Consider the following 24,244-nt stretch of genomic DNA (forward strand, 5'->3'; position numbering starts at 1 on the left):
AGCCCTTCCATGGGGTTTCCCTTTGGAAGAGATAATTTTTAACAGCGTGAAGTCTCAGTACTGTGGCAGCTGAAAAAGAAGCGTAGAGTCAGTCTTAGCGACACTCAACACTGCTAGCTACAGCCATGTTTAAACACAGTTGTTGCTGGCAAAACTCTTGCATTTTCCAAGACTCATCTGGACAAGGATAATTTTTCTGAACACTGTGCTAAAAGCCAGCTATTTAAAGCAATACCTTGCCTTGGCTGTGCCAGGTAGTTTGCCACTGCTGATAACAGTCATGGAGTCGTTGATATCATTTATGATACAGGGGTTTTTATCACCTTACTCAGGTGGGAGGTTAATGCAGCAGTGGGGAAAAAAACAAATGCCTTTCTTACAGCACTGCTAGAAGTACCTTAATGCTAAACTGAGGGCCTTGTTTTACATGGTGAGGATTTTGTATGTGGGAATGGTTTTTAAAGCTGAGATTTGTTTTATCCCAAACTTCCTGTCTTTCTGCTATCACCCTAGCCATGTAGTTTAGCACTGTGAGTTGCAGTTTTCTTAAATCACAGCGTTGCAGAGAGTAATAGCAGAATAGTAGAGATTTTTCCGAGAAGAAAAGAGGGACATCTAGGTTTAGGACTGATTAGAAGAAGCCCTCAGGAAGGGAGTGCCGGAGAAGCCTAGCCTAAAGGTTCCATTAGAAGTAGCGACATGGGCAATATGAGCACAGAGCTGCCGCTTCTACCCCTGTGTGCTGGTGAAAGAGGAAGCCTCAGCAGAGGACACTCCGCTGGGTAGTGTCTGCCCTGAATATTAATATTCTTACCTTTGCCCAGGCGCTGTGAGATCAAATAGGGTTGAGTTCAGCTGGATACATTGGGGACTTCCAATTCTGCCTAGAGAAATGCAACCCCTGTTTTAATTCTAATTACTGCAATTGCAGCAGCCTGAAAAAAATAATGCATTCAATTTCTAATAAGAGTTTACATATTCCAAATAATAATATAGAGTATGTCAAAACAGGAAATTTGAGAAAAGCAGGCCAGAGTGGGCCATTGTCTTTAGAATTTATATTTGCTTGCTGTAGATTTAGAATAATCCTCGTCCTCCCTCAGGTCTAGTATGGACAATTTATACATTTTACAAAAATGATAAAGGCAGCAATAAATAATAATAATATATAACAACTGTGCAAGTAATGAACTGTAAAACAAAGATTGGAAAAGAGAAAGAAAGCGCAACATAGGAGGCTGTTTACAGGGCTAGTATGCAGCCTGAGTTATTTTTCTGGCATTATGACAATGAAGAATGTTTATGGGAGTTCGAAAACAGCCTAGAACACAAATAAATCATTTTATTTCAGGTTGTATTTATATGGCTTAGTTAAGAGTTTTTTAGTATCCATTAAAATGCAATGTTCAGAGGTTTATGGCTTGGCTGTTAAGGTCTCATCCCTAAGGATCAATCGTTTTGGGTTGTTTGGGGAATTATTATTGTTATTATTTATACAATTCTGTTTAAATTGCTTAGCTTAGTGTACAGGTACAGAGTAGATAAGCTAAAGAGCTTGTTGTTTGAGAAAGAGAAGAGCTGACTTTTTTTTATTCATTATTTTTTGTTTCCAATATTATTTCTACAACTAGTTTGTCTTACACATCAGCCGAATGTCACTTCTTGTGCATTCAGCAGGCATTTTGTGTTCAGAGTTGCTGCAGCCTGTGAAAGATGACAATGACCCCTCTGCAATGTAGATATTTTATTGTTTCTTCTCTGTGTGTGTATCTGTAATTTAAAATAAAAGTAATTTTCAGTTGAAATGATATGATTTGCTAGGGTTAGGCAGTTCAGTTGGTGGAAAATAAGATATAATTATATGTTGGAAAAAAAGTATTATGTGTCTAAGGCCTGATCCAAGTCTTAATGCCTTTTTGTTCTATATGTTTTCTTCTACTAGCTCCAAAATTCTCTAAGAACAAAGCCTGTTATGCTAAGCACTTTATAAGTGTATGTAGTAAAAACTAACCCAGTCCTAAAGAGCATGCTATTTAATAGTCAAAAAAAAAAAAAAAGAAAAGAAAAGTAGGGGGTTAATAGAACAGATTAAAAGACTTGTCTGAGGTGATCCTGAGAGCCGGTGACAGAGATAAGATCTTCCAAGTTCTAGTCCAAAGCCATGTCTCTTAGATCATCTTTCTTTTCAGCCTGCAAAGAAGTGCAGGCTTTTGGCGAGGGGCGAGACAGATCTGCAAGGTGTTACTGGGTCACTACTGTTTGCTTACGCATGGAATGGTCAAGAGCCTGAGACATAGGGAAATGGTCAAGTAATATTCTACTACTTGCACTTCATAAGCAAACATAGGAGAATCGATCAAATGAATTATGTGTTCTGAGAAAGAATATCTTAAATTCTTAAAATGAGTGCATGTGAATGAGTTAAAACAGTGACCTCGCTTAATTAAAACCTTTTCCATTGTAAGAAACTTCCTTTGTGGCAATATTTCCTAACTGTCCTTATTTAATTCTCAGCATTTGTGGCGTTAATTCGGTGTTAATCCTATACTGTTGTCTGAGGCAAAATGTTAACATTTTTATGGCTAACTATTGTATCCATAACTGGCATACAGTGGAGTCCCCAAGGAATCTGTTAATTGTGATTGACTGTCAAGGTCTGATCAAAAACCTGATTGACACCAGTAAGAGCTTTGTATTTCTCTTTTCCCCATTTAAAATGATCCGAACAGCTCAATAGCCATCCAAGGTCTATAAAGAGTTTTTAGACTACACAATTCATCATATCAATTATTGTTCTTTTATTTCTAATTTTGGAATATTGGAGGACTTCCATTAAACCAATTGCATATTAAACTGCTCTCTTTCTTCCCTTGCTTTCATGCTGTAATCAGACAGGGACACCAGGTACCTTTTAGGTCCAGAACAAGCGTTTTCTTGTCCTGCTTGCTTCCCTGCAGAAGCCTCTGGCAAGTTATTCTCTTTCTTTGCCTTTCACTTGGCTGGATGAGTTGCAAGCTCTTGACTTTGTGGGATTTATAATACTCAGCTATATGCATAAGAAAACAAGTTGTTACCTCCAAATGATCGATTCCATTTTCAAACTTAACTCCATCTTGACTTAGCTTTTTGTCTTGCAATTCCTATTTCTGGCAACAGTGATGAAGAAACTCTCAGGCCCCAGCTTGCACATGCAAAGCTGACAGTGTAAAATAAATAAATAAAAATAGCAGGCGTTCTCTGTGAGACACTGAGGTCAAAATTTGGCCATCTGGCAGCGAAGAGTAGACATGTGTGAAGGCATGCCAGGCACCTGCTGAAGTCAGATTTGAAATAGCAAAGCCTTCAAAGCTTTGCTTGCTGCTTCTCAGCCATTGCATGGTTTTCATTTGTAGCTTCTCTTATGGAGCACAATTTCTAAATGAGGATGGTTGCTTCACTTTAAGGACGTACAAATGACTTGCCCTCACCTGTCAAGCATGATCCTTGTATTTTACCAGGCCCATTATGAACGCAATCTTTCTGTCGAAAATTTGCATACCTCCTTTCTTGAAAAGTAATGACAGCAATTTCTTTGCCTCCGCTCACTTTCTGAGTGTCTCATTTAACAGCACCTGTGAAACCGACAGGCGCAGAGATGAGAAGTGAAAGAGAGCAGTTGATTAAATCATCATCAAGTCGGGCCTCAGAAAGTCAATTCTGCTTCCCGTCTGCAATGATATCCTTTTATCTTAAAGTAATGAGCTATGGCACTTTTGCATCGGGTAATGCGATAAGTTCTATTAGCATGTTCCATTTGCTTCACAAGCAAGGGCAAGTCATTTCAGCAAGCTCATATCACTGCAATCAAAGCAATTGGCTTCACAGGCAGAGAAGAAAGAGGAAAGGCTCAGGGTGATTTTTATGGATCACAACACAGTGGAAAAAATAGATTCTTGTATTATTTTAACCCATAACATGCTTTGCTTCTTGTCCATCAGGATATTTTGATTTCATTAGCCTGTAAGCACCTGGAAGACTCAAATCCCAAACTGAATTCTTGAGCTAAGACCAGGAGGTATGAATAATAGGAATCCTTTCTTATACTGAGACCCTGGCTAATACACTATCAAGTACTGACTTCATTAAACACTGATTAGTTTAATTCTTTGCTATTGACTTGGTCCACCAGTTTAAATGCACCTCTTTATTATTTACCATTATTTATTTTTTGAGTTGTGACAAAGTACTTGTCAGTTTAGATCAGTGCTAAAAAATGACATTACATACTGCAAATTATGTACAGCTGAAAGGCAGATAAGAAGGTAGCAAATGCGCATTCAGAATCTCAGAAGGAGGAGGAATATAGTCAGTTTTTGGTGTAGAGTATTGAGGAACTGAGGCACAGAACTCATCCTTCTGTTGCAAAAGACCATGACTTTCTAAAATTAAGGTTAGGATGCTTAAATGTCCAAAGGTTGCTAAGTGCTCAGATAGTCTAGTAGAATTAGGATGCTGGACTTGTGCAGGTACTTCCTGAGGATGTTGATTTGAGTAGCTCGTGGCATTGTTAGCTTTCTAATGCTGCATCTGGAAGGCCCATTTAACGTTCTGTGGGAACTTCCTGTATTTTGGAGAAAGTTAGAACTAAAGCACTTGTGGGTTCGTTGAGCAATGACACCACAAGGAAGCCATCGGAAGTGATAACCAAGGGAGATGCGCTTTTGCAAGAACTACAATAACTTACCAACCTCAGCTCTGTTCCAAAGGAGCAAAGGAAAATGTGTTTCTTACAGAGGTGATTTCCTCTTCATCCTTCTCCAGGGCTGTACCCGAAGGTGCTGGTGGACTGTTTCCCTGCTTGCAACGGCCCCGTGCACACAGACAGGACAAGGAGCAGCAGCAGTCCCTGAAGGCCTTCAGGCCAGCTTTGCATTTTGGGCTCCTGCAGGCTCCTACTACCTCCCCAGGCAGCCAGAGAAGTTCCTCCACCTCTCTCCCTTCCCCTTAAAGGACATCAGCAGCCTGCATCTAGACAGCCCAATCCCTTTGCCTATAAAAAGAGTCATTCTAGTCACCTCACAGCACAGCAGTATCCATAAGAGTCCATGGTCCTCCTCTGCCTTTCCTTGGTCTGGGTAGCTGGGGGTTCAGAGTGAGGAGCAGAGTCAAGCATGGGGAAAGGAGGTAAGATTGCAGCCTGATCCAAGTGGGTTGCTGCTCTGGGAGCAGAGGCTTTGGGGGTTTCCTGCTGATGATTGGGACCGTGGAAACAGAAGTAAAGAGCCACGGCAGTGTTGGGCTCAGTGCATCTGTGCAGCTAGGGTCACTGCTACCACCGCTCTTCCTCGAGGCAAAAGCAGTACACTGCGTAGGATGCCCTACAGGCCAGGTTTGACCTACAAGCTGCCTCTATGGTTATTAAAGTACAGGGTGATTTGGGAACAACAGAATCAGCCCACAAAGGGATTGTGTTTAGCTGTCTTTTTGGATTGAGATCCTCCCGTATTTTACAAGTAAACCTGTTGTGTACCAGAATTACGTATGCCATCCACCAGTTGCAAAGGATGTATGTGTTTCATATAAACATAATGTGGATCTACATTATCATGCATAATACAATTTTTTTTTCATTTTAATGTTAAAAAAATGTAATTCTTTCTTATCAAAACATTGTTTTCTTGATGGCAGAGGCAGAAGGAGTCACTAGTTGTGTCATTTTGCTGTGTAAAAAAATCATGTAAGTCTTGGATGGGAGAAATTAAAAAGAGTTGCATCTGAAAATGGTCCAAGTACTGAATATTTTTCCTCTGAAGGGCCAAGATAACTTTAAATGTCGAAGACTGATATATTTCATCTGAACTGTTTGGATAAAATGGAATTCAGATTAAAGTTCAGCCTTGCAATCTTTTGTCCAGACTAAGGTAATTTGTGCAAAATGGGACTTTTATGTGAATAATCCATAATTTTTGCTTTTGAGAAAGCAGACCTTAAACTTCTCAGACCATCTCTGTTTCAGAGTCATACCTTACACTGAATCACTGTGAATAATGGTAAAGAATTGCTAAGCAGACTGTGATGTTAACCAATTTGTGAGATGCTATATATAAGATTCCTTGGCGAAGAGCTCCATGCTGAATTCTACTTTCAGGCAAAGTCAGAGATGGGAAAGAAAAAGTGAAAATTCTTGCTCTCAGTTTCTTTGTGACTCTCTCTGTCTCCATTTCATCAATTAGAAAATTGCCCATTTATTCCTTGTCTGTGTCTCCTTTCATCTAGGAGATGGTTTTTTCCTCCTTTTTTCTTGGAGGCAAAGGTCTAATTGTATAGCTAGAATATCATCTTTGCCCTTTCCAAGGCTGTCAGTTTGTCATTGGTGGATAGACGGACAAGAATATTGCAAATGTCAGTGTGAACATGGCTGAAGTCTGGGTTTTCCCTCATTTTCTTCAGATTTCTTTTCAGCAGACAGATGAGTAGAATCACTTTGTTCAGCGCTGGCGTTTCAGCAGTGCTGACTCCTTTGGTGGCAATGATAAATGGATCCAAGATGTGAAATAGCTGTTCCAGCAAAGTCCATTGAGCAGAATAGAGAACAATGCCCTCCTCAATGTCATTGTACATGATACATTCAATGATTGCCACTTTTTGCACAAGAATGTGTTCAATCAGCCAGGTACATAGAATTCCACGGTGTTGCTTCAGCCTGAATGAGCTGGTGAGGTGGCAGAGACCTTTGCTCAGCTTGATTTGGACCAGGCTCTCTCAAGCTATTAAAATGGGTGCAAATTATAGCTATAACCTCACAGGGTGACTGATTTTTGAAATACAGCTTTAGGATCAGTCCCATTCTGCAGGTGCTGTGGGAGATGTGCTGTGCATTTTAACATAACACTCTGTCCAACTGGGGCAGAACACTTGGGAGGTACAATGCCATCTTTTGCCCAATCCTCAGTTTTTCTGCTTTCTTCTGCAAAACACAGCAGTAATTAAACCTTATAAAGGTTTTTCTACGTTTTCTACTTCCCAGTTTACCAGTCTACTGTTATATTTGTGTGTACTCCAGATTGCACGAGGTGCATCAACCCTGCCTGATGGTAGTAATGTAGAAGATTTAATCTAGGGAAGAAAAAGGACCCTTCTTTTTTGTTAGTATAAAGACCTTAAAAGGTTGTATGTTTCTTCCTCACGATATGTTTGTTTTTGGAATAACAGTTTGACTCTTGACTGCAGCACATGTATAAAAATGCAGGTTTGTGGGTCACTAATTCTGATTAGTGCTGCTTGAGCATGAAGTTGCCGAAGTCATGCAAAATGATGCATGAACACATGCGTGTGCATGTCAAGTGAGGTGATGCCTGGTACCCTGTGTTGTTAGTTGTTAAAGATACTTGAACCATTGGAGTGATAGTCATACGTGGCCAGTTGAGAAAGTCATTGTCAGTCTGGATTGATTATTGAAATCAGGAACAATCCTAAGTTTTCCAAATGTCCTATAAAAATTCTCTGTGGAGCTAGTTTTGAGTGAATTTCCTGTCACAGGCTTTGGCTTAGTTTGTAGTGGTGTTGCCCCTTTGGGAAAACTGCTAGAGTCTCTTCAGCCTGGTACAAGACTTCCAAAACCATAAAATAGTCATTTCAAGTGCTGCTTCCTCTGAGGGAAGGACTTCATAGCATTTTGTGCCACGTTCATTTGAAACTCTGGCCATAAATGTCATAACGGGAGCTGGATGCACTCAGCAATTTTGCTAATCTGGCTTTCATTTCAGTGCTTAAATGAGAGCTGAGGGGTGTTTGGTCGGTTGTTTATTTGATAATGTAAGCCAGCGTTTGAAAATCTGGCTCTGGGTCCTTTTCAGACCTGGCCCTGGTTGACTACAATCAGCCGTGACTCATGTTCAGTCTGGAGATGGTAAATGCCTTGCATTTGAAAATCAGAGAAAAAAAAACCCTCTATTTGTTCAGGTGTAAAATGCGTCTGCAGGCTCCTTGTCCTGATTTGTCATATTATCACTTGCAGCTGCCAGTGAAGCTAGTGACAGTTATCCAAAAATCAGGTCATGCTATCTGCAAATGATATTTTGGATCCCTGTTATTTACGGGGTATTCGGATGTGGTGTGTGTGTAGAGCCTTGGCTTCCTGAAACATGACATGAAGAACACTGGAAAACTATCTTTTTGTAATTGCCACAAGATATGGTAACTCAGTTGAGAACAGAAGGCCAGCACAAAGCATTTCCATCACTTCAGTTCCAAAATGGGACACGTCTGGTGCAAAATCTTTAGGCTAGACATGTACATGGGAACGTCTTTCACCTTCATCCAAAGCGAGCGTGCTATGAGTTATCTTAGGAGAAGTTTACTGAATGTAGTTCACTTGTCCAAAATGCAGACCACCATTTTTAAAGAATCTTTGGAGAGAACTGGTTGCATTTGATGAAAAATGAGGGACCTTTAAAGAAATTAGAAAAGCAGAGCCATTTCTGAAATACAAGGATCATGGAGAAGAAACAGTTGTCCTCTCTTTATTTTACCATTGCTAAATCAATGATAGAAACCTAAATTGTCATTTTATGTACTTAGACTTAGGCTCAAGTCTAGTTTGCTCTCCATTGCCATAACCGCTGTGTCTGGTAATGGTGTTTATCCCTTTAGGTGAGATTTCCTTCTGGAAATATTGATAGACATATTTGAATCCTTAAAAAGCTAGGTTGTGTCTAACCTGTTCACAGAAAAAGGGTGAATTGTTTATTAATATAATAAAACCTATCAGTTAGCAGAATTGTAACCAAGACACCAAGGATTATGTAGCAGACTAAAGTGAGATTAAGACAACAAGGTTCTGCTGTTCCCATTGTATAGATTTTGACTGCGCTTTTGCTTGGAGAATCTCAAAGCACTTAAGTTATTTTACTTCTTCTGTGACTCTAGGAGGTAGAGAAATATTTCCTCCCAGTTTTACAGATGAGGGAATTGAGGAAGCAAGCAATGCAGAGTTAAGTTTTCAAACATGAGCAGTAATTTTGGATAATCGAAATCAGAGTTGTGAGCTTTGGCTTCCAGGTCCAGCTCTCCAGAAGTGGTTAGCAATACAGTCCATGGCAAATGGAAATTGCTAACCCTTTAGCACTTCTGGGGAGGAAAAAAAAAAAAAAAAAAAAAAGGCATCCAAAAATGAACACATCAGACTCAGGGCCACTGGGGGATGTGGGTGCAAGTGAGATGCCCAGATTGCTGAACTTGTGTCAGGCACAGGCAGGATGTACGATTGCTCCAGTTTGGTTTCCAGGCTGAGCAGCAAACCTCCTCTTCCACTCTTCTGCAAGTCTTCCTGGAGTTATCCCTGCAAATAAATTGTCTGATTCTTTCCATGAAGAGAGCAATGTCTTTAATCTGCCCGGAAAATTCAACCTAACTGGGCTGTGCAAAACACATGTATGCTTGCGTTTCTATGTGGGCACTTACATATACTGTAAGTATAAGTCCCTTCTGCCTTCCCCTCTTTTTTTTTTTTTTTTTTTTTTTAAGTTGTAGAAGTTCTCCATGAAATTCTTCTGTTGGGACACAACAGCCCTACTGGACTGTGGGTTTCTTTACCTTGCGCAGCATCAACAAAACCTCTTTGTGTGAAATAGATGCCGTGTGTATGCCGGACCCCTGGCATTTTACAAAGTGTATCTGGAGCCAGGCTAGGCAAACGTTAGGAGCTGTATGCTGAGTGCATTTATTGCCTTTGCATAATTTATGAGCTGGAGGGGTTTGACCATCATTCGTCTCTGCCAGAGGCTGGCACGGAGGGCTCTGGAGGCTGGAGCTGTAAATTGGATGGTGTGCTCCTGCTGAGCTCAGAGCAAAGTCCTCGGGTCAGTATGGGAATTTAATACCAGGAATGGAGCTGCTTTCTCCGTGTGCCATGTGGGCCTCTGCGCAGCAGAGGCTTTTTTGGCAGCCACGATGACTGGCCAAATCGTGAAGCTGTCAGTCACTGGGCATGTTGTGAAGGGAGCCTGAGCATTTTTAATCAGCTTGGCATCCGTGCTGCTTCCATAATGGACACCAGTAGGTCTCAGTCCTTCGCCATATGCTTAACTCTGGAGACAAGGTGCTTCTGGGTATAACGATAATTATTTGATGCGGAATTAAGCGGACCTTGAAATTAGAACTGGACTGTTGGAAAGCAGGAGGCTTAACGCTTTGATGGAAATAACTTCCCACCGATGTCGTTCTGCGTGCCCTTCCTCTGCAGATTCACTCAAATGCGGGTAACTGTTTTGCTGGCAAATTCAGATGTCGCTGGCAAGTATTCTCCCCAAGTACCTCCGCGCTGCAGAAAGCACAAAACCCCAAGCTCTTTCCCAGCCAGCTGGGGGTTTGGGAGGGGACAAACAAACGGAGCGGTTGGTCCTGGGCTCCCTGTTTTGAAATACATAGGAGATGTCACCGCAATACGTTACAAAGCATCCTAATGAATATGGCACACCACCCTTGCTGTCGTGAAGGGTCCTGGCAGTAATAAAACAGTGGAGGAAAGTACTGTAGCCCAACGGCTAAATTTTGGCAGCAAACTATAAAAATGGGGATAGTGAATGGGAATTCTTTGTGATGTGCTGTGATTTTCATGGATGAGATCTGTAAACATGGGGCCTTGCTTTGCCAACAAATGCTTACCTGCGTACCAAAACTTTGCATACGTAGTCATGCTGCAGTCAACATGCTACTGTAAACACTGTAGCATTTACAGGCTAAGGGTATGAGTACATTATGTAACAGAAGGAAAATTGGACATTATTAGAACAGTACGATTTTAAGTATTGTCTGTTCTTCATAAGCTTGATCTTTGCATGAGTTTCAAATTTTGAGTTAAAACTGTCACATACCTTTGTGCTCCATCTCACTTGTTCGTTACCAGAGCATTTAGGTGCAACTAGTGCTGAATAAATCATTTCAGTTATTAAAGAAATTTTACTTGCATTTCTGTTTGGAATTACCTGAAAACAGGTTGTAATTTTCTCTAACTTTTAGCTTCATTCTAAATTGTTTGGAAACTACGTATAAATAACTCCTTAGCTTTTAATTTATTAGTATGTAGCTCATTGGGGCTAAGGCACATTTTCACCTCCTGTACCAATAAAGACAAGGAACAAGCCAGTGAAACTGAAAAGTTATAATTAAGAAAAATAACACACTGAAGAGTTCGTTTGTGCAAATCAGATACATATATTTGTGGGTATATTTGGCTATGTCTATTCACATCCCACTGTATAGTTAACCTTTGGAATTCACTTTCACAAAACATAACTGATTTCAAAGGAATTTGGTTGCTTTATTAAACATATTCACAGATGCATTAAATAGGATGCAAATGCATAATGGACTTAAGTAACTTCTCTTCTGTAGGGACATAAATCAAGGCCTAGCTGACTGTGTTAGGGAGGCCCGGTTCTCCTGTTCGGTGATGTTGTGCTTTCCTTTGAAGTGTCTGTCGTTAGACTTGCAGAGGTCTGAGTTCATCCCTGGGGAAGGACAGAGGCAGTTCAGTCCTCCAGATTTTAAAGCTGTTCGGAGGTGTTTCTTGCACTCTGCTGCGGAGCTTGCCGGGTACGACTGCTCTGTCTTTACTCAGAATTAGGTGGGTTGAGTCAGAATCTGGGCTGAAGAAAGAAGAAAAGCTAGTCCTCACATAGCTATTTCCAGCACTCTTTGTGTACTTACAGCAAATCCAGGAGTGGTTTGGAGTTCTGATGCTTCTCTGTACTTATCTGTGATTCCTTTGTTTATCTATTGTATTCCTCCAACAGCAGAAGATATTTAAAAATCGAACAATAGCACTTGATAATTAGCATGACCCCCCTCCAGTGTTAATGTTCAGTATTATACCATGTTGTTATAAATGTCTACCATGTTACCTGGGCTACTTTTGAAGTCTAGAGAATCTCAGTGAATCCATTAATTTGGCACATTCTTGGTTCCACTGCAGTCTGAGTTCATTAATGGAGCAGCTGTGAGCGGTGATACACGGTGAATCTTCCAAATAATACTGGAGTAAAATGATAGCCTTGTAAATGCTTCTGTTCTGGGATGAGCAAACCTGAATTATTTCCATACCCACCAATCTAGGAAGCCTTTGAAGCTAATTTATTGGCAGGCAATATGAGAAATACTGTCCATCAAAAGAAAGCAAAGCAGCCCTCTAATATTGTTTTTCTTCCTCCCTGATCCAGTTTTAAAGTGTAAATGTGCCATGCACCATCAGCTCCCTTTCATGTGAATTAGCCTGGCAGAGGGCATTGCAAATGCATTTTGTTGAATCATGAAAAAATTGCACTGAAAACAAACATACTAATGTGTTGTCTTCTACAGTAAGCAAAAATTTCCTCCCATACAAACTGGCGTGAAGCCACAAGGCTTTATGAGCATTTCAGCCATCTTATTTGGAGAAATCTGTCTTATTTTTTTTCTTTAACAACCTTATCTTACCTGTTTTTTTTTTCTTTTTTTCTGTTTCAGTGTGACAGCGACAGTGATCAAGAAGAAAAGGTAAGAAAGGGAATCGATATGGGTGCAAAAATATATTGTTGGATTCGCTTATTTCTGTTATCCTGTTACTTACCCAAAGTTTATTTTTGGATTGATCTGGTATGACTCTATGTGAAGAAAAGATTTTGTTCCCTTTGATTTGGATTTGGAGTAGACCTCTAAGGGAAAGAGTATTCTAATGAATATTTTGGAGGCTACACAATTCATTTTCACGCTTCTTGATGCCAGGGTTTGTGTGTGTTGTTTATGAACAAACAAATTCTGTCTACCAAAACTTTCTAAGACTACGTTTTCCTTTGGGAAGTGCTAACAGTTTAATAATGCAAGTGAATGCATTTGCAACCCTCACATTTGCACTTTTTAACAGTTATTTAACCACACACTTGGCCATCTTGCTTGTCTACAGGAGAGGTTCTTCAAACTCAACTTGAAGTGTTAGGGTTTTCTTTTTTCTTTTTTTCTTTTTATTTTTTGTACATTAAGTCAAGTAAGTGACACGTCTTGCTGATAATTACCTCAATAATTGTGGGTTTCTAAGTAGAAAAAAGGAAGAATGTAATGCTGAAGAAGAGTCATAGAGACATTGGTCTGTAAAGCTGTTTGTTGTTTAGAAGGCTGGTAGTATGAAAAACTAATACTCACATTGCATTTTTGTGTCTTATATTTTTATATTATGAACAGACTGACATCTAGCTTTCTTAATTGGCAAAATGAAATAATCATTGCAGAAAAACTGTTCTAACTTCTTTATTTCCAGGTTGGAATTTTGCAATTTTGTTCATATATTGAGCCTTAAGAGATATTTTGACAATGTAATCGTTTTTTCCTCCTTTTTTACTCAGTGAAGTAGGGAACGGAAATTAGAGAGGGGGTAACGAGATGTCAGATAAGGTTCATGTAATATCGTTGCATTATTTAGAGTTTCATGAGGCAGTCTGCTAACTAGCTCCAAGTAAACTAAGAAGAAGAGAGAGGACTGTGCTGATGTGTGGCTAATGCAACTGAAAATAACAAATACTTTCTGAAATCCACAAGGAAACAATAAGTGCAGAAATCGTCTTTCGAAATCTTAATCAGTTCTACACGGGATTTGTATAGCAGCAAGCCAAGGAAATTTTCAGCCCATTCTGTATGTAACTGCCAAATCTCTGCCCTTAAGCTTTCAGTTATTTCCCAAGCAGAGGTTTTATTTTCCTTGTGTCTCCTAATAATTTGCTAACTATGTTAAAGAACCACTGTTTACTTTGAACTGCAGTGATTTCCCTTTCATAAGGGAACTAATCGCTGGAGTTAATCAGTGTGTGACAACAGAAAAGGGAGGTTTAGTTGGGTTTTTGCACAGAATATTAACCTGCACTTTTAGATATGAATTTTTAATGTGTTACCATTAAATTCCATCCTGTGAAGTGATTATTCATTTTCAGGATGTTCTTTCTGCAGTGGAAGATGATAAACTGAATTTCGGCCCCTATGTTTATGGCACCTAGAACTAGAAGTGTAATTTCCTGCCACTGCTGCACTTACAGAGCCAACCTCTGCCAGATTCGCAATGTTTTTCTCTTACAGCGCTCCTAAATAAAGAAGCAAATAGGCCGCTTATGGGATGTGGGATTTGCTCACTGAGGCTTGTCTCAGCAGTACGATACAAGAGAGACTCCAGATTGTACCTCACACAGAATATCCCAGTGCTTGGGCAGGAAGGATTTAAAATCCAGACCCGGATTTCATCCCTGTGATCTGTATTTTGTCTTCCCCCCCTAATGAAATGGGATTAAGTGCTGATCCAAATATCCCTGGTAATTTAGTGCTGTTCAAATCCCAGGACCAGACCCAGCTTTGAGTTTCATAGCTCAGGCCCAAATCTGAAAGACGACTGCTAACACTGGTGTATTTATTCAGCCTGTGTTGGCAGCTAGGCAGAGATCTAAAGGCCTTGTTCTGCTGTTAATTTGAATTCAGCATATGTAGCCTGTTATAAAATGCGAGACATCATCATTTGAGCAGGTCAAGCATATTCAGATGAAGACAAATGGTGCTTATTTGATTTTCTTAAAATCGGGAAATGAAAAAAGTGCTCTCTGGAGAAATCATGTTCTGCCTGACTTAGATGATAGACCAAGGCATGTACCCCAGATAAGAACAGGCGCTCGTCTTGCGGTTTTTATCTCTGAAGGACGGTCGGGACTGTCAGCTCGCTGACATGTGCATTATCCATGTCATTTTAAACAAAGTGACCTGTAGAAAAGTGCACTCTGCCGTGACATGATAATGGGCTGTTGGATGACAGGTAAAGTACACACTATAAAGGAGGCTGTGCGTTATTCCTTTGTTTAACTGACAAGTAGAAACTTCTTTTCTTCAGACAGGCAGGATCTTTTAGATCTCTTTCAATAGGACCATGGAAGATTTCGAGTCCCTGCTCGAAAGAAAATGACATTTTTTCAGACCAAAAATTCCTATGAGAAAAACGCATTGGAAGAAGAGAAGGTGCCAGACCTCTGTGCAAGAGGTTGATCGTTTCATAAATAGTGCTCAGCATCCTCAGGTTTCATTAAAAACAGTAGGAGCTGAGGGTACTCAGCAGGATTAGAACTTCTGAGATCCTTGACCCAAGTGTCTTGTATTATTACGAGAGTATTGGCCTCCGACGATGCAGCTGCTCTACTAGTGAGTTGTCAATTGCTCTTGCTCGGTCCTAGGTCAACGTATTCCAAGGATTCTGTAGTTATTCTCCTCCCACCAGAAACAGAGCTCCTGCTAGGATGTTTCTATGAAGAGGGGAGCTACTTTTCTTTAGGGCCATCTCTTACAGACTTCAGTATACTGAAGTGTACAGAATATATGGTTAATGCTACAGATAGATTGTGTTCTTGCTCTTCAGAACTGCAGAAAGGGAACAATTTTGATTCATTTGGGAGTTTTGAGGGCTGATCCTCTGGTGGGCATGGGAGAGTAAGAGCCCACAGGAGAAAGGAGTGAGGCAACAAAAAGTATTGAACAGCATGTATGTATTTCTACTAGAACAAGTAAGACCTGTGATTCAGAAAGATAGGCTGGTGCATTTGAATAAAAAAGGCAGATCAGTGTGAAGTGAGATGTGTGACAGGTCAAGGTGGTCGAAAGGCTAGTCGGTGCCAACGTGACTACAAGGGCCACACTGAAATAGGAGAATCCAGGCAGGAGCAGGACATGGGAAGCTGGGGAGTGAGTGGTGACAGAGCAGGAAAAGTAATGCATCTTTCGCTGTTAGTGTTCTTTTTTCCCCACTTGAATATGTATCTATCTGGCTGTGTAAATCACTGTTGATATCTGATCTCTATTAGGTGGTGGCTGTGCCTCCAATCCATCTTCCCTACCCTTTAATTGGGAGCCGACAGACAGAGTCACTTTCTGTCTGCGTCTGCCCTCATATGAGACATTTCTCCAGAGGTTTCTCTGGAAGAGGAAACAAGGATATTTAATTGAAATACGACGCAGCCCCTGCTTAGCAGTACTGTATCTAAGGCTGTGTCAGCATCTCAATTTTAAATGACATGTTTTTGGATGGGTAATTTATATATTTATATAGATTAATGCTCCTTCATTCTAATTTGGCACACAGGATTGGACCAGAGCATTCCAAGTTTGCTCTCCTGTTACTAAAAACCTGAAGAGGTAACAAGTGTATCTGTGCAGGGGATGTATATTTGGAGGCCTTGCATCAGAATGTAAATCACTAATACTTAGTGAGATGTCATTTTCTGTCCTTTCAGCAAATGCCGCTGGGATTTCTTACCGAATCAGAAGAAAGTATGGATCCCAGGGGACCTTAGATTTTCTCCATTAAAAAGTCTGTCAGTCTTGCTCTTTGAGCAGGTCTCCAGAATTGATAGTCTAAAATTAGGGCAAGCTATTGCATAGCTGACAAATCTAAGTGCAACTGTGTTTTCTTTAGATATCTAGATACAATCTTTAGAATTATACCCCTGGTAATTAATACACTGAAAAAAAGCATTAGTGCCAATACATGGTTTCCTGAGAATATAAGTCCTGGTTTAAAAAGACATACAGACACATGTGATGAGGAAGTCAGGAGCTAAAGATGATTTAAGGACTAAGTCATTTTTTATTTATTCTCTCTAGCATTTCATCTCACCACTCTGTGTAGACTAATTTTAAAATTTAGGGTCAATCTACGGTGCTTTAGTGTTTTTCACTGAAGATTTTTCTAGGAAAATATTTCATTGATCAATGAGGACTGCTTTGCAATATACACAGAGTTGTTACTTATGTCAGATTCAGGAGTAAAAAAGGCCTGCTTCAGCTTGGATTTTATCTAACTTTGATCAGAAATGTGTAACTTTGACATGCAAATAGCTATGATTAGTGACTGAATGCTATAGATGTCTTAGCAGTAGCCAATGAGTACTCTTAGTGAAGTTCTTGAGTCCCAATAAGAGGCATTCTTCAGGGCCCAATGCCATCAAGTGCAGTGGCGGACTAGTTACGGTTACAGTCCAAACACCTTGGGAAAAAACATGCATTTCAGTCCACTGAATAAATGCATAGTTGGTTTAGTAACTTCCTAATAGACCATTTTTTCTCTGTTCTCCAAATCTGGAGAGTTTTGCTTTGCTACAGCTCTGACCTCGAATAAACAGAGCATCCTTTTAAGCTGGGTTGGCCTAGGTGTCATTGCTCCTAAACACATGTTGAACACAGCGAATCAGAAAGAGAACCCAAAGCAAGCCCACCTTAAACTGCACTTTAAAATGTAAGACCACGATAAATAGCTGCCTAGCACGGGGCTTATTCCCATATATTTTGTTGGCAGTAGTGAAACTCTATCACAAATGGATTAAGCAATGGTGAAGTTGCTTTATGCCATTTTGTACTTGAGAGAACTGTGTCATGGATAACTGTCATTTGTTGTGTGGGTAGTCACTTCAGTTTGAGATTTTTTTTTAGTAGGGCACTTGAAAGCCAAACTGTGATGGCCATATTTTTCCCTTAATCTGGAGGAAGTAGTTTTGGTAGCACCTGAAAGACAGACATCTACCTAGACGGTACCTGAGCTGTAGCAGATAACTAACAGGGAACCAGCTGAAGTTTTACATGGCAACCGTAGCTATATCCTCTGTGCTCTTCTTATTGCCTGGAAATTCAGCCAAGGTTTTAGTTTGGCGTTTATGCATAGCTGGAGTATAAATAATGTAAAATAATTTTTCCAGTCTGGGAAAGTCTGGTCATAGAGGGAAATCTCAGCATTTATTATTCTATTGCAAAGAAGGGCATTCGAGTACATTTTAGCATCTCTCTCCACTCTTCAAATCCAGGTGTATGAAGACTAAGGTGGTTTCTGGAGAAAAACCTAGAGACGTAAGTGGTATCATTTCCAGTCCAGTAAGAAAGGAGGGAAGAGAGGATGGGAGCTCAGTGAGGGCACCATGGTGGAAATGTTCTCCCCTAAAACAGAGTCTCCCTGGGGCAAGGGAGGGCTTGTGTGGCAGGTTGCAGCTCAGTCGTTGCCATGCCTGTTCAGTCATCCGGCGTGCAGCACTGGGGCGCTGTGCTGCGCTCCTGAAGAGGTGGAATGATTATTTACTCTACTAAAAAAGAGCCAAGCTCTTGGGGAGCTTGAAAAAAACTGTTCAGATGGTGGGTACCAATGTGTTTAGCAAACAAGGCTCTGTGGGGAAACAGCAGCTGAAAACCCAGTTTTAAGCAATTACTTCAGGTCATGGGATCCCAATATCTTACTGTTTGCCATGTATTTATTTTGGCTAAGGAATAGGATTAGAGGAATAGTTTCCCAGTATTATTCCTCTAACTGTTTCTGCAAAGCCGGGATGTTTCCCATCGATGAGATTTATGCTGTGTATTTGCACAGGTGTTGTCTTTTTAGCTCGGGAAAAGGCAGCACCTTAAACTTGGCCCGAGGGTGAAAGATCACCCAGACTTTACATGCTAGCAACGCTCAGGCAATCATGAAGTATTTCTTACTGTTTAAGGCCCATTAGGAGAAAAGATAAGGATCCTTTTTATTCATTTGATGTGCCACATAGAGGGTCCCTACAGCTAGAGCGGTAATAAAATCGGAGCCGAGCTTGTTCGTTGTAAAAGATTATGCGTTTGCTGCGAAGGAGGGGGGGGGACATGGTGTTTGCAGGCGTGAGTACGTGCTCGCTGGTGCCCCGGCGCTTTCAGCCGGTGATTTGTCCTGTCCTTTATCATCTTTGTCACCCGGCAGCATGTTGTCATAGGTAACGTATCGCTCCCGCGCCCTCTCCCCCTGCCCCCTCCCGGCTCCCCTCTCCTTTTTTTGTACCCATTTCGTGTAGAAAATTTGTATTTACTTTGGGAGTGTAATTTGTTCCTCATGGATAATGTGACCCTTAGCGGAGCTGGATCACGGGTTAGTTGAAGTGATATTTTCCGCTAATGGTAGTCGTACATCATTGCTGTCAGCTCGGGTTAGGAGGCAAGCACATTACAGCTCCATTTTACCTCTGCAGGCATCTGGGATTATTTGCCATAACTGAGTATGACATGACCGCACTACAGAGTGCATTAAAATTTTACTAGCTTCTCAGGCAAGTTCCTTGGCTCCAGCCTGCCTTGAGGCGGGCGTAATGATGGATACCTCTGAGGTCCTGACTTCCTGCACCAAGGATACTCAATGTCAATGGCCCAAACAGGTTTTGCTCTCCCCAGGGCTCTCAAGCATCTTCTGGCAGTTGAGTAAACAATCAAAGATTGAAGCGCGGGGAGGCTGGCACAGATGCCACCAGGTGCTTGTCCTAGGATATATGGCGCTTTGAGTGTTCGGACTTGTGTCGCACCAGTACTTTAAAATACGGCTTTACTATTATACTTTTAGAGAGTATCATTTGTAAGCATGGCTTATGTGGATAAGCATGAAGTCATTATATGAAAACTGAAAATAGCAAAAATATTCTCAAATGCGGGGTGCTCTACGTATATTGAATGTGTCTGTGTGTAATGAGCACATACTGTTACATACAAAATAGGTAGCATGTAAATACACCGAATGTTGATGTTACATTTGTGTGTTTATACTGCATGCTGTTTTGTGCTTTATGCATATATGCAGTATGCAGATAGATATACTGCTGTACTAGTGCATGTGTGTATTTATTATTTTTAATTTTTATTATTCTTATATAAGCTGTTCTCATATACGATCTTAGAACATCAACTACGGCATATGTACATATATATTGTTTTGCAGCATGTTTCTATGCATACACTTGCATATCATGAAAATAATGTTATTTTTGTTATACATACGTGTTTTAGATGTGCATTACTTGCAACATGTCTGCTTATATATGTATATGGACACTTAAAATTAGAGGCATAACTATACAGAGAAATGTTTATTAAGGAAACTTAGAAGAGAGATTAAATCAAATATAGTACTGTTTTCAAATGCTTCTTTACAAAGCATAATATATACCCTAAGATAAATTTCTTACAGCCTCCTAGGGGTTTTATAAATATGTACACTAGACATAGGTACTGCCCCCAAGCTGTTGTCCCCCACCACCAGCAGTATCTGTAATATTTTCAGCCAAAAGGCACAACCTTGCACAGAGCACTTCTGCAAGGTGAGCGCATTCGACATCCTAGAAGTCGGTCTTTTCTGCCCTTGCTCCTATTTTACGTGGATGTTTACAGGTGGAAGGATTAAAAAAAAACCCACCTTTTAAAATTTTTTTGTTTTGATTTTGAATATAGATTGCATTTATATTCACGGTGAAGTGAGGTTAAGTACTGGGACTGTCAGCTCGTATACTTCTCAGTATAAGCTGATGACTGGGTTGAAAATATCATCCCTGTGTGTCCATCCTAAGGTGTTAAATCATGCCGTGTTAGGTGCACTCTACTATTGTCATTGTTTCACCTAAGGCAGAGTTTTGGGATGTGATACTGAGTTAGACTATATATATATATGTATATATATATATACACATATATATACATATATATGTATATATATGTGTGTATATATGTGTGTATATATATATGTATATATATGTGTATATATATGTGTATATATGTGTATATATATTTTTTTTGGCTTAACGCCTTCCTGGCAATACATTTCCCAGTCTTTATTGCAGAACTTGCACAAGACTTCCCTGGGCCCAGGAGTGTTAGCTGGGTATTGATTGTAGGAGCTGATTCCCTGGGCTGGGGGGAAGGAGGAAGGAGAGATTAAAGCTCGTGATGTTCTCAGGGCGCTACAAGAGGCAAAGACGCAATCTCAGGCATCTCTAAGGATAACAGACAAGTTCCTAAAGCCCTTCCAGGAGCTTAGATTGCAGTAAGAAAGGCATTCCAAATAATAGCTATTCCTGCTTGTTCACATTTTAGTATGACATCTTTTATATGCAACAAAACTTTTATGAAAGTGGATCAGGGAAGGTGGTTGGAGTGCGTGGGAGTGCTAGGCAAGGTGCCCTTTTCAGGGTGCTACCGATGCAGGGGTAATATCACAGTATGGGTTTCTGATCCTGGATCTGACTAGTTCAGGGAAACAAAGAAATATGTACGTGGTTGTGCGTGCGCATACACGCCCGCCCACACGTACTCTGAAATCCAGCCTTTGGGAAATAGTTATGCTGGGTGATGTGGATTTTTAAATTTAATTTTGAGTGTTTCAAGTGGGATGCTTTCTTAAGAACTCTGTAAGGTATATCTCCTTTATTTTGCCTGAGTATCTGTAAACCCTCTAGGCAAAAATAAGATTAGATATCCTGAAAGGAATCCCATGTACAGAAATATGCTGGTGTGCTTCTTATGAACAATATACCTATATAGAGATGTTTGTTGATTACAGAAGTGTTTTGTGTGTTTTGGGGAGTGTGCATGGATGGTATGTGTATGTGTGCACAGGCAGACAGAAACTCAATCTGTGGATCTTGGAGTTTGGCCATGTCCAAACATATCTGGCTTTCAAAATATGTTTCTTTAAGGACTGTGCACTATATGTTGTTCAAACATAATATTCATATACGCTTTATCCTTTACAGTAACATCTGGTTTTTATAACAAATCCGATTTTATAATCATATATGAAGCATGTTCCCCATTCCTGAATGTCTTCTCAGGTTTCTTTGAAAAGAAAAAAGTCTTAGGCTTGAGAAATGAGAAGGTGAGACATTTCTTTGGAGAAATTTTCTTTAGAAAGAAAAAAAGAAAAAGATACTGAAGTTATGATAATTATTCCATGTTTTTAAGAGTCTTGGAGGCCACAACACATGTAACCCTCTCAGGTTTCTCGCAAACATATCCACGGACAGGCTGAAAACAAGGAGACAGGAAATTAAATGCATGCACCAATGAATTGAGAGATTCCTGCAAGTATCGCTTTGGTTTTCTGCATATTTCTCTCCATCTGGCTCAGCACTAATAAGGGTATTGTGGACTTGGAAGTGGTAAAATACAGCTACTGTATATCTTAGATTCCAGAAATTCCCCCAATAGGGTAGCAGTTAAGGGAATAACACGTGGCTTGAATTAGGGTTGGGCCTGCAGGTAGCAGCAGAGTAAGAACCTCTCTAAACTTTCATCTTTCTGTAAATCCATTGCACATTTGCATAATCTTGTCCTCTCAGTTTCCCTCACAGGCAAGACAGCACCATCTCAGAAAGTCTCTTTGCTCTGCCTTGTTATTTTACCCACGAACAAACCCCTAGTTTATTTGTTGGAAGGATTCCGTCATTTATTCTGGAGGAAAAGCCACAGGGCTGGAATGCGAGACTCAAGTTATCTGCTTCACATAGAGATGTTTTGAGAGTCAAATAGTTCCAGGTTTAAGAAGCACAGATGTGCAAACAATGTACGTTATCAGCGCTTCAGCAGTAAAGCAGCAGATCCCAGCTGCTATAGTGGTGTGTAACTCCACTGAAGTGTTGTAAGCCTCTCTGAAGAACATCGTACATGGAAATAGGAAAAGGCTTAAGAACGTGTTTAATTTTTAACTGCCCCAGTCCTGCCAGGATGTCGCTCTGCACTCTGCTGGGTGCCAAGAAATGTGGAAGAAACAGCTTAAGGTGAACCTGACGCACTTTGCTTTGGAAAGATGAGTCAAACTATGTACATTGACTCCTGCAAACAGTCCTTGCTCTGCACTCTTGAAAAATATGGATTCGCTTCTAGGTATTACAAATACGCCCACTTTATGATTTCCTGCTACTGGGAACCAGGATGACCTTTGTGTCTTCCAGAAAGAGCCTAGGTTTTCTGATTTTTACTGGTATCCCCGCCTAAAAGGCGCCACCGAGTTTCTAGGCTTTGCAGGCCCTCTCAACATTGCATTTCAGCTGACTGTGGATGGTCAGACAATATTAAGCAAGGTTGTTCATTCATAACAAAAGCATCCTAATTGAGTTACATTATTACATTAACTGTAGCAATCAGATTGAACCAAATCACTGAGCGATAATGTCATTTTCCAGGGTATCATTTGTAGAAACCAGTTGTGCTGTAAGATTCAATAACTTAATCCTGTAGAGTTTATGGTGACTTATGTGTCATATCAAATTCCTTACTTTCAGGGAAAACCAAGCAGTTAATGCATGGCTGTGAATAGGCCCTGAGTGATGAATTTATAGAGAAACAGTTAGCAGATGCTAGACAAAGTGAACGATAGTGATAGTCTGTAATAACCTCAGATTAAGGGGCTGTTCTACGAATGGATAAGACGTGAAGCATGTTCAGATTGTTGACTTTTTACGATGCATTGGTGGTACTGTTTATTTTCAGAATCTAAGAGATGACTGCTTTCGTTGGCTCAGAGTTGCCCGTTGAGTACAAATTCTCAGGCGGAGGCTGGGGAGGAGGACAGAGAAAATAGTTTCGCACAGTATGTGCCAAATGTTCACAAGTAACTTTGGAAAATTTCGATTTGGTAGGCATTTTTATGTGCCCTAGCACCAGGACTTTTGATGGGGAATTGTTGTTATTAATGATTTACAGTTTTGTTTTGCCTTAATGTAACCTTGGCAACTGCAGGGAGGACAGGGAAGGTCTCCGCCAGTTCAGAGTAGGGGAATAGAATGGGGAACGGGTCAGGGTCGGCCCCAGTCCCACCAGGGAGCTGTGCCGTGGCCCTGAACTGAGGGGCACGCGTCTCTCTGACCAGTGCAGTGGGAGTGGAGCAACAAAAGCCACCTGGGAATCCGTCAGAGAGCAGGCGGTGGTTATAATATTCATTATAGTATTATATAGGATACTATATGCGATATAATATTATAGGTAATACAGCACAGTCAATTTTTATCATTTCAAACTAGTGTCCTGCTTAGGCCGTCTTCCTTTTTTGTTTACCTGTTCACAGGAACTAAGTGGCTGGGCTAATTTTCTGTAAAACACTTACAGTTCCTCCACTTGAAGGAGCTGAAGAGGTACGAAGTATTACCATCGCCCTCTGAATGGAGCCACTTCTCTTTGTTATGTTGCCAGCGCCACTTTGATTGATGGTGTCAGTGCGGCATGATAAAGCAGACGGGCTACAGGCAGAATAAGATCAGTTTTAGAGGGCATTGCAAGGGTGTTAAGTCAAGGTGGTCGTTTTCAATGTGGTAGTAGCATCTTGTACTCCCAGGAAGGTGCAGAGGTATTGTAAGATGGATGTTCATACTTGTCATGTGTCATCAAAAACACAGTGGAAGAGGCTTCAGCGTACTGAAGCTGCCGTACCATCGTACAGTACTTCTGTTTC

General features: G+C 40.6%; 1 protein-coding gene across 2 annotated transcripts in view; it reads left to right on the forward strand.

The window, feature by feature from the left end:
- Positions 1–24,244, forward strand: part of AUTS2 (activator of transcription and developmental regulator AUTS2) — a 745,402-nt gene that overhangs the window by 496,028 nt on the left and 225,130 nt on the right. For both annotated transcript variants that reach the window (XM_062592634.1, XM_062592635.1), the window contains exon 5: positions 12,484–12,513. In XM_062592634.1, coding sequence (XP_062448618.1) covers positions 12,484–12,513 — 30 coding nt within the window. The remainder of the gene's footprint in view (positions 1–12,483; positions 12,514–24,244) is intronic.

This window comes from Rhea pennata, chromosome 20 (assembly GCF_028389875.1).
Source record: "Rhea pennata isolate bPtePen1 chromosome 20, bPtePen1.pri, whole genome shotgun sequence".
Classification (NCBI taxonomy): Eukaryota; Metazoa; Chordata; class Aves; order Rheiformes; family Rheidae; genus Rhea; species Rhea pennata.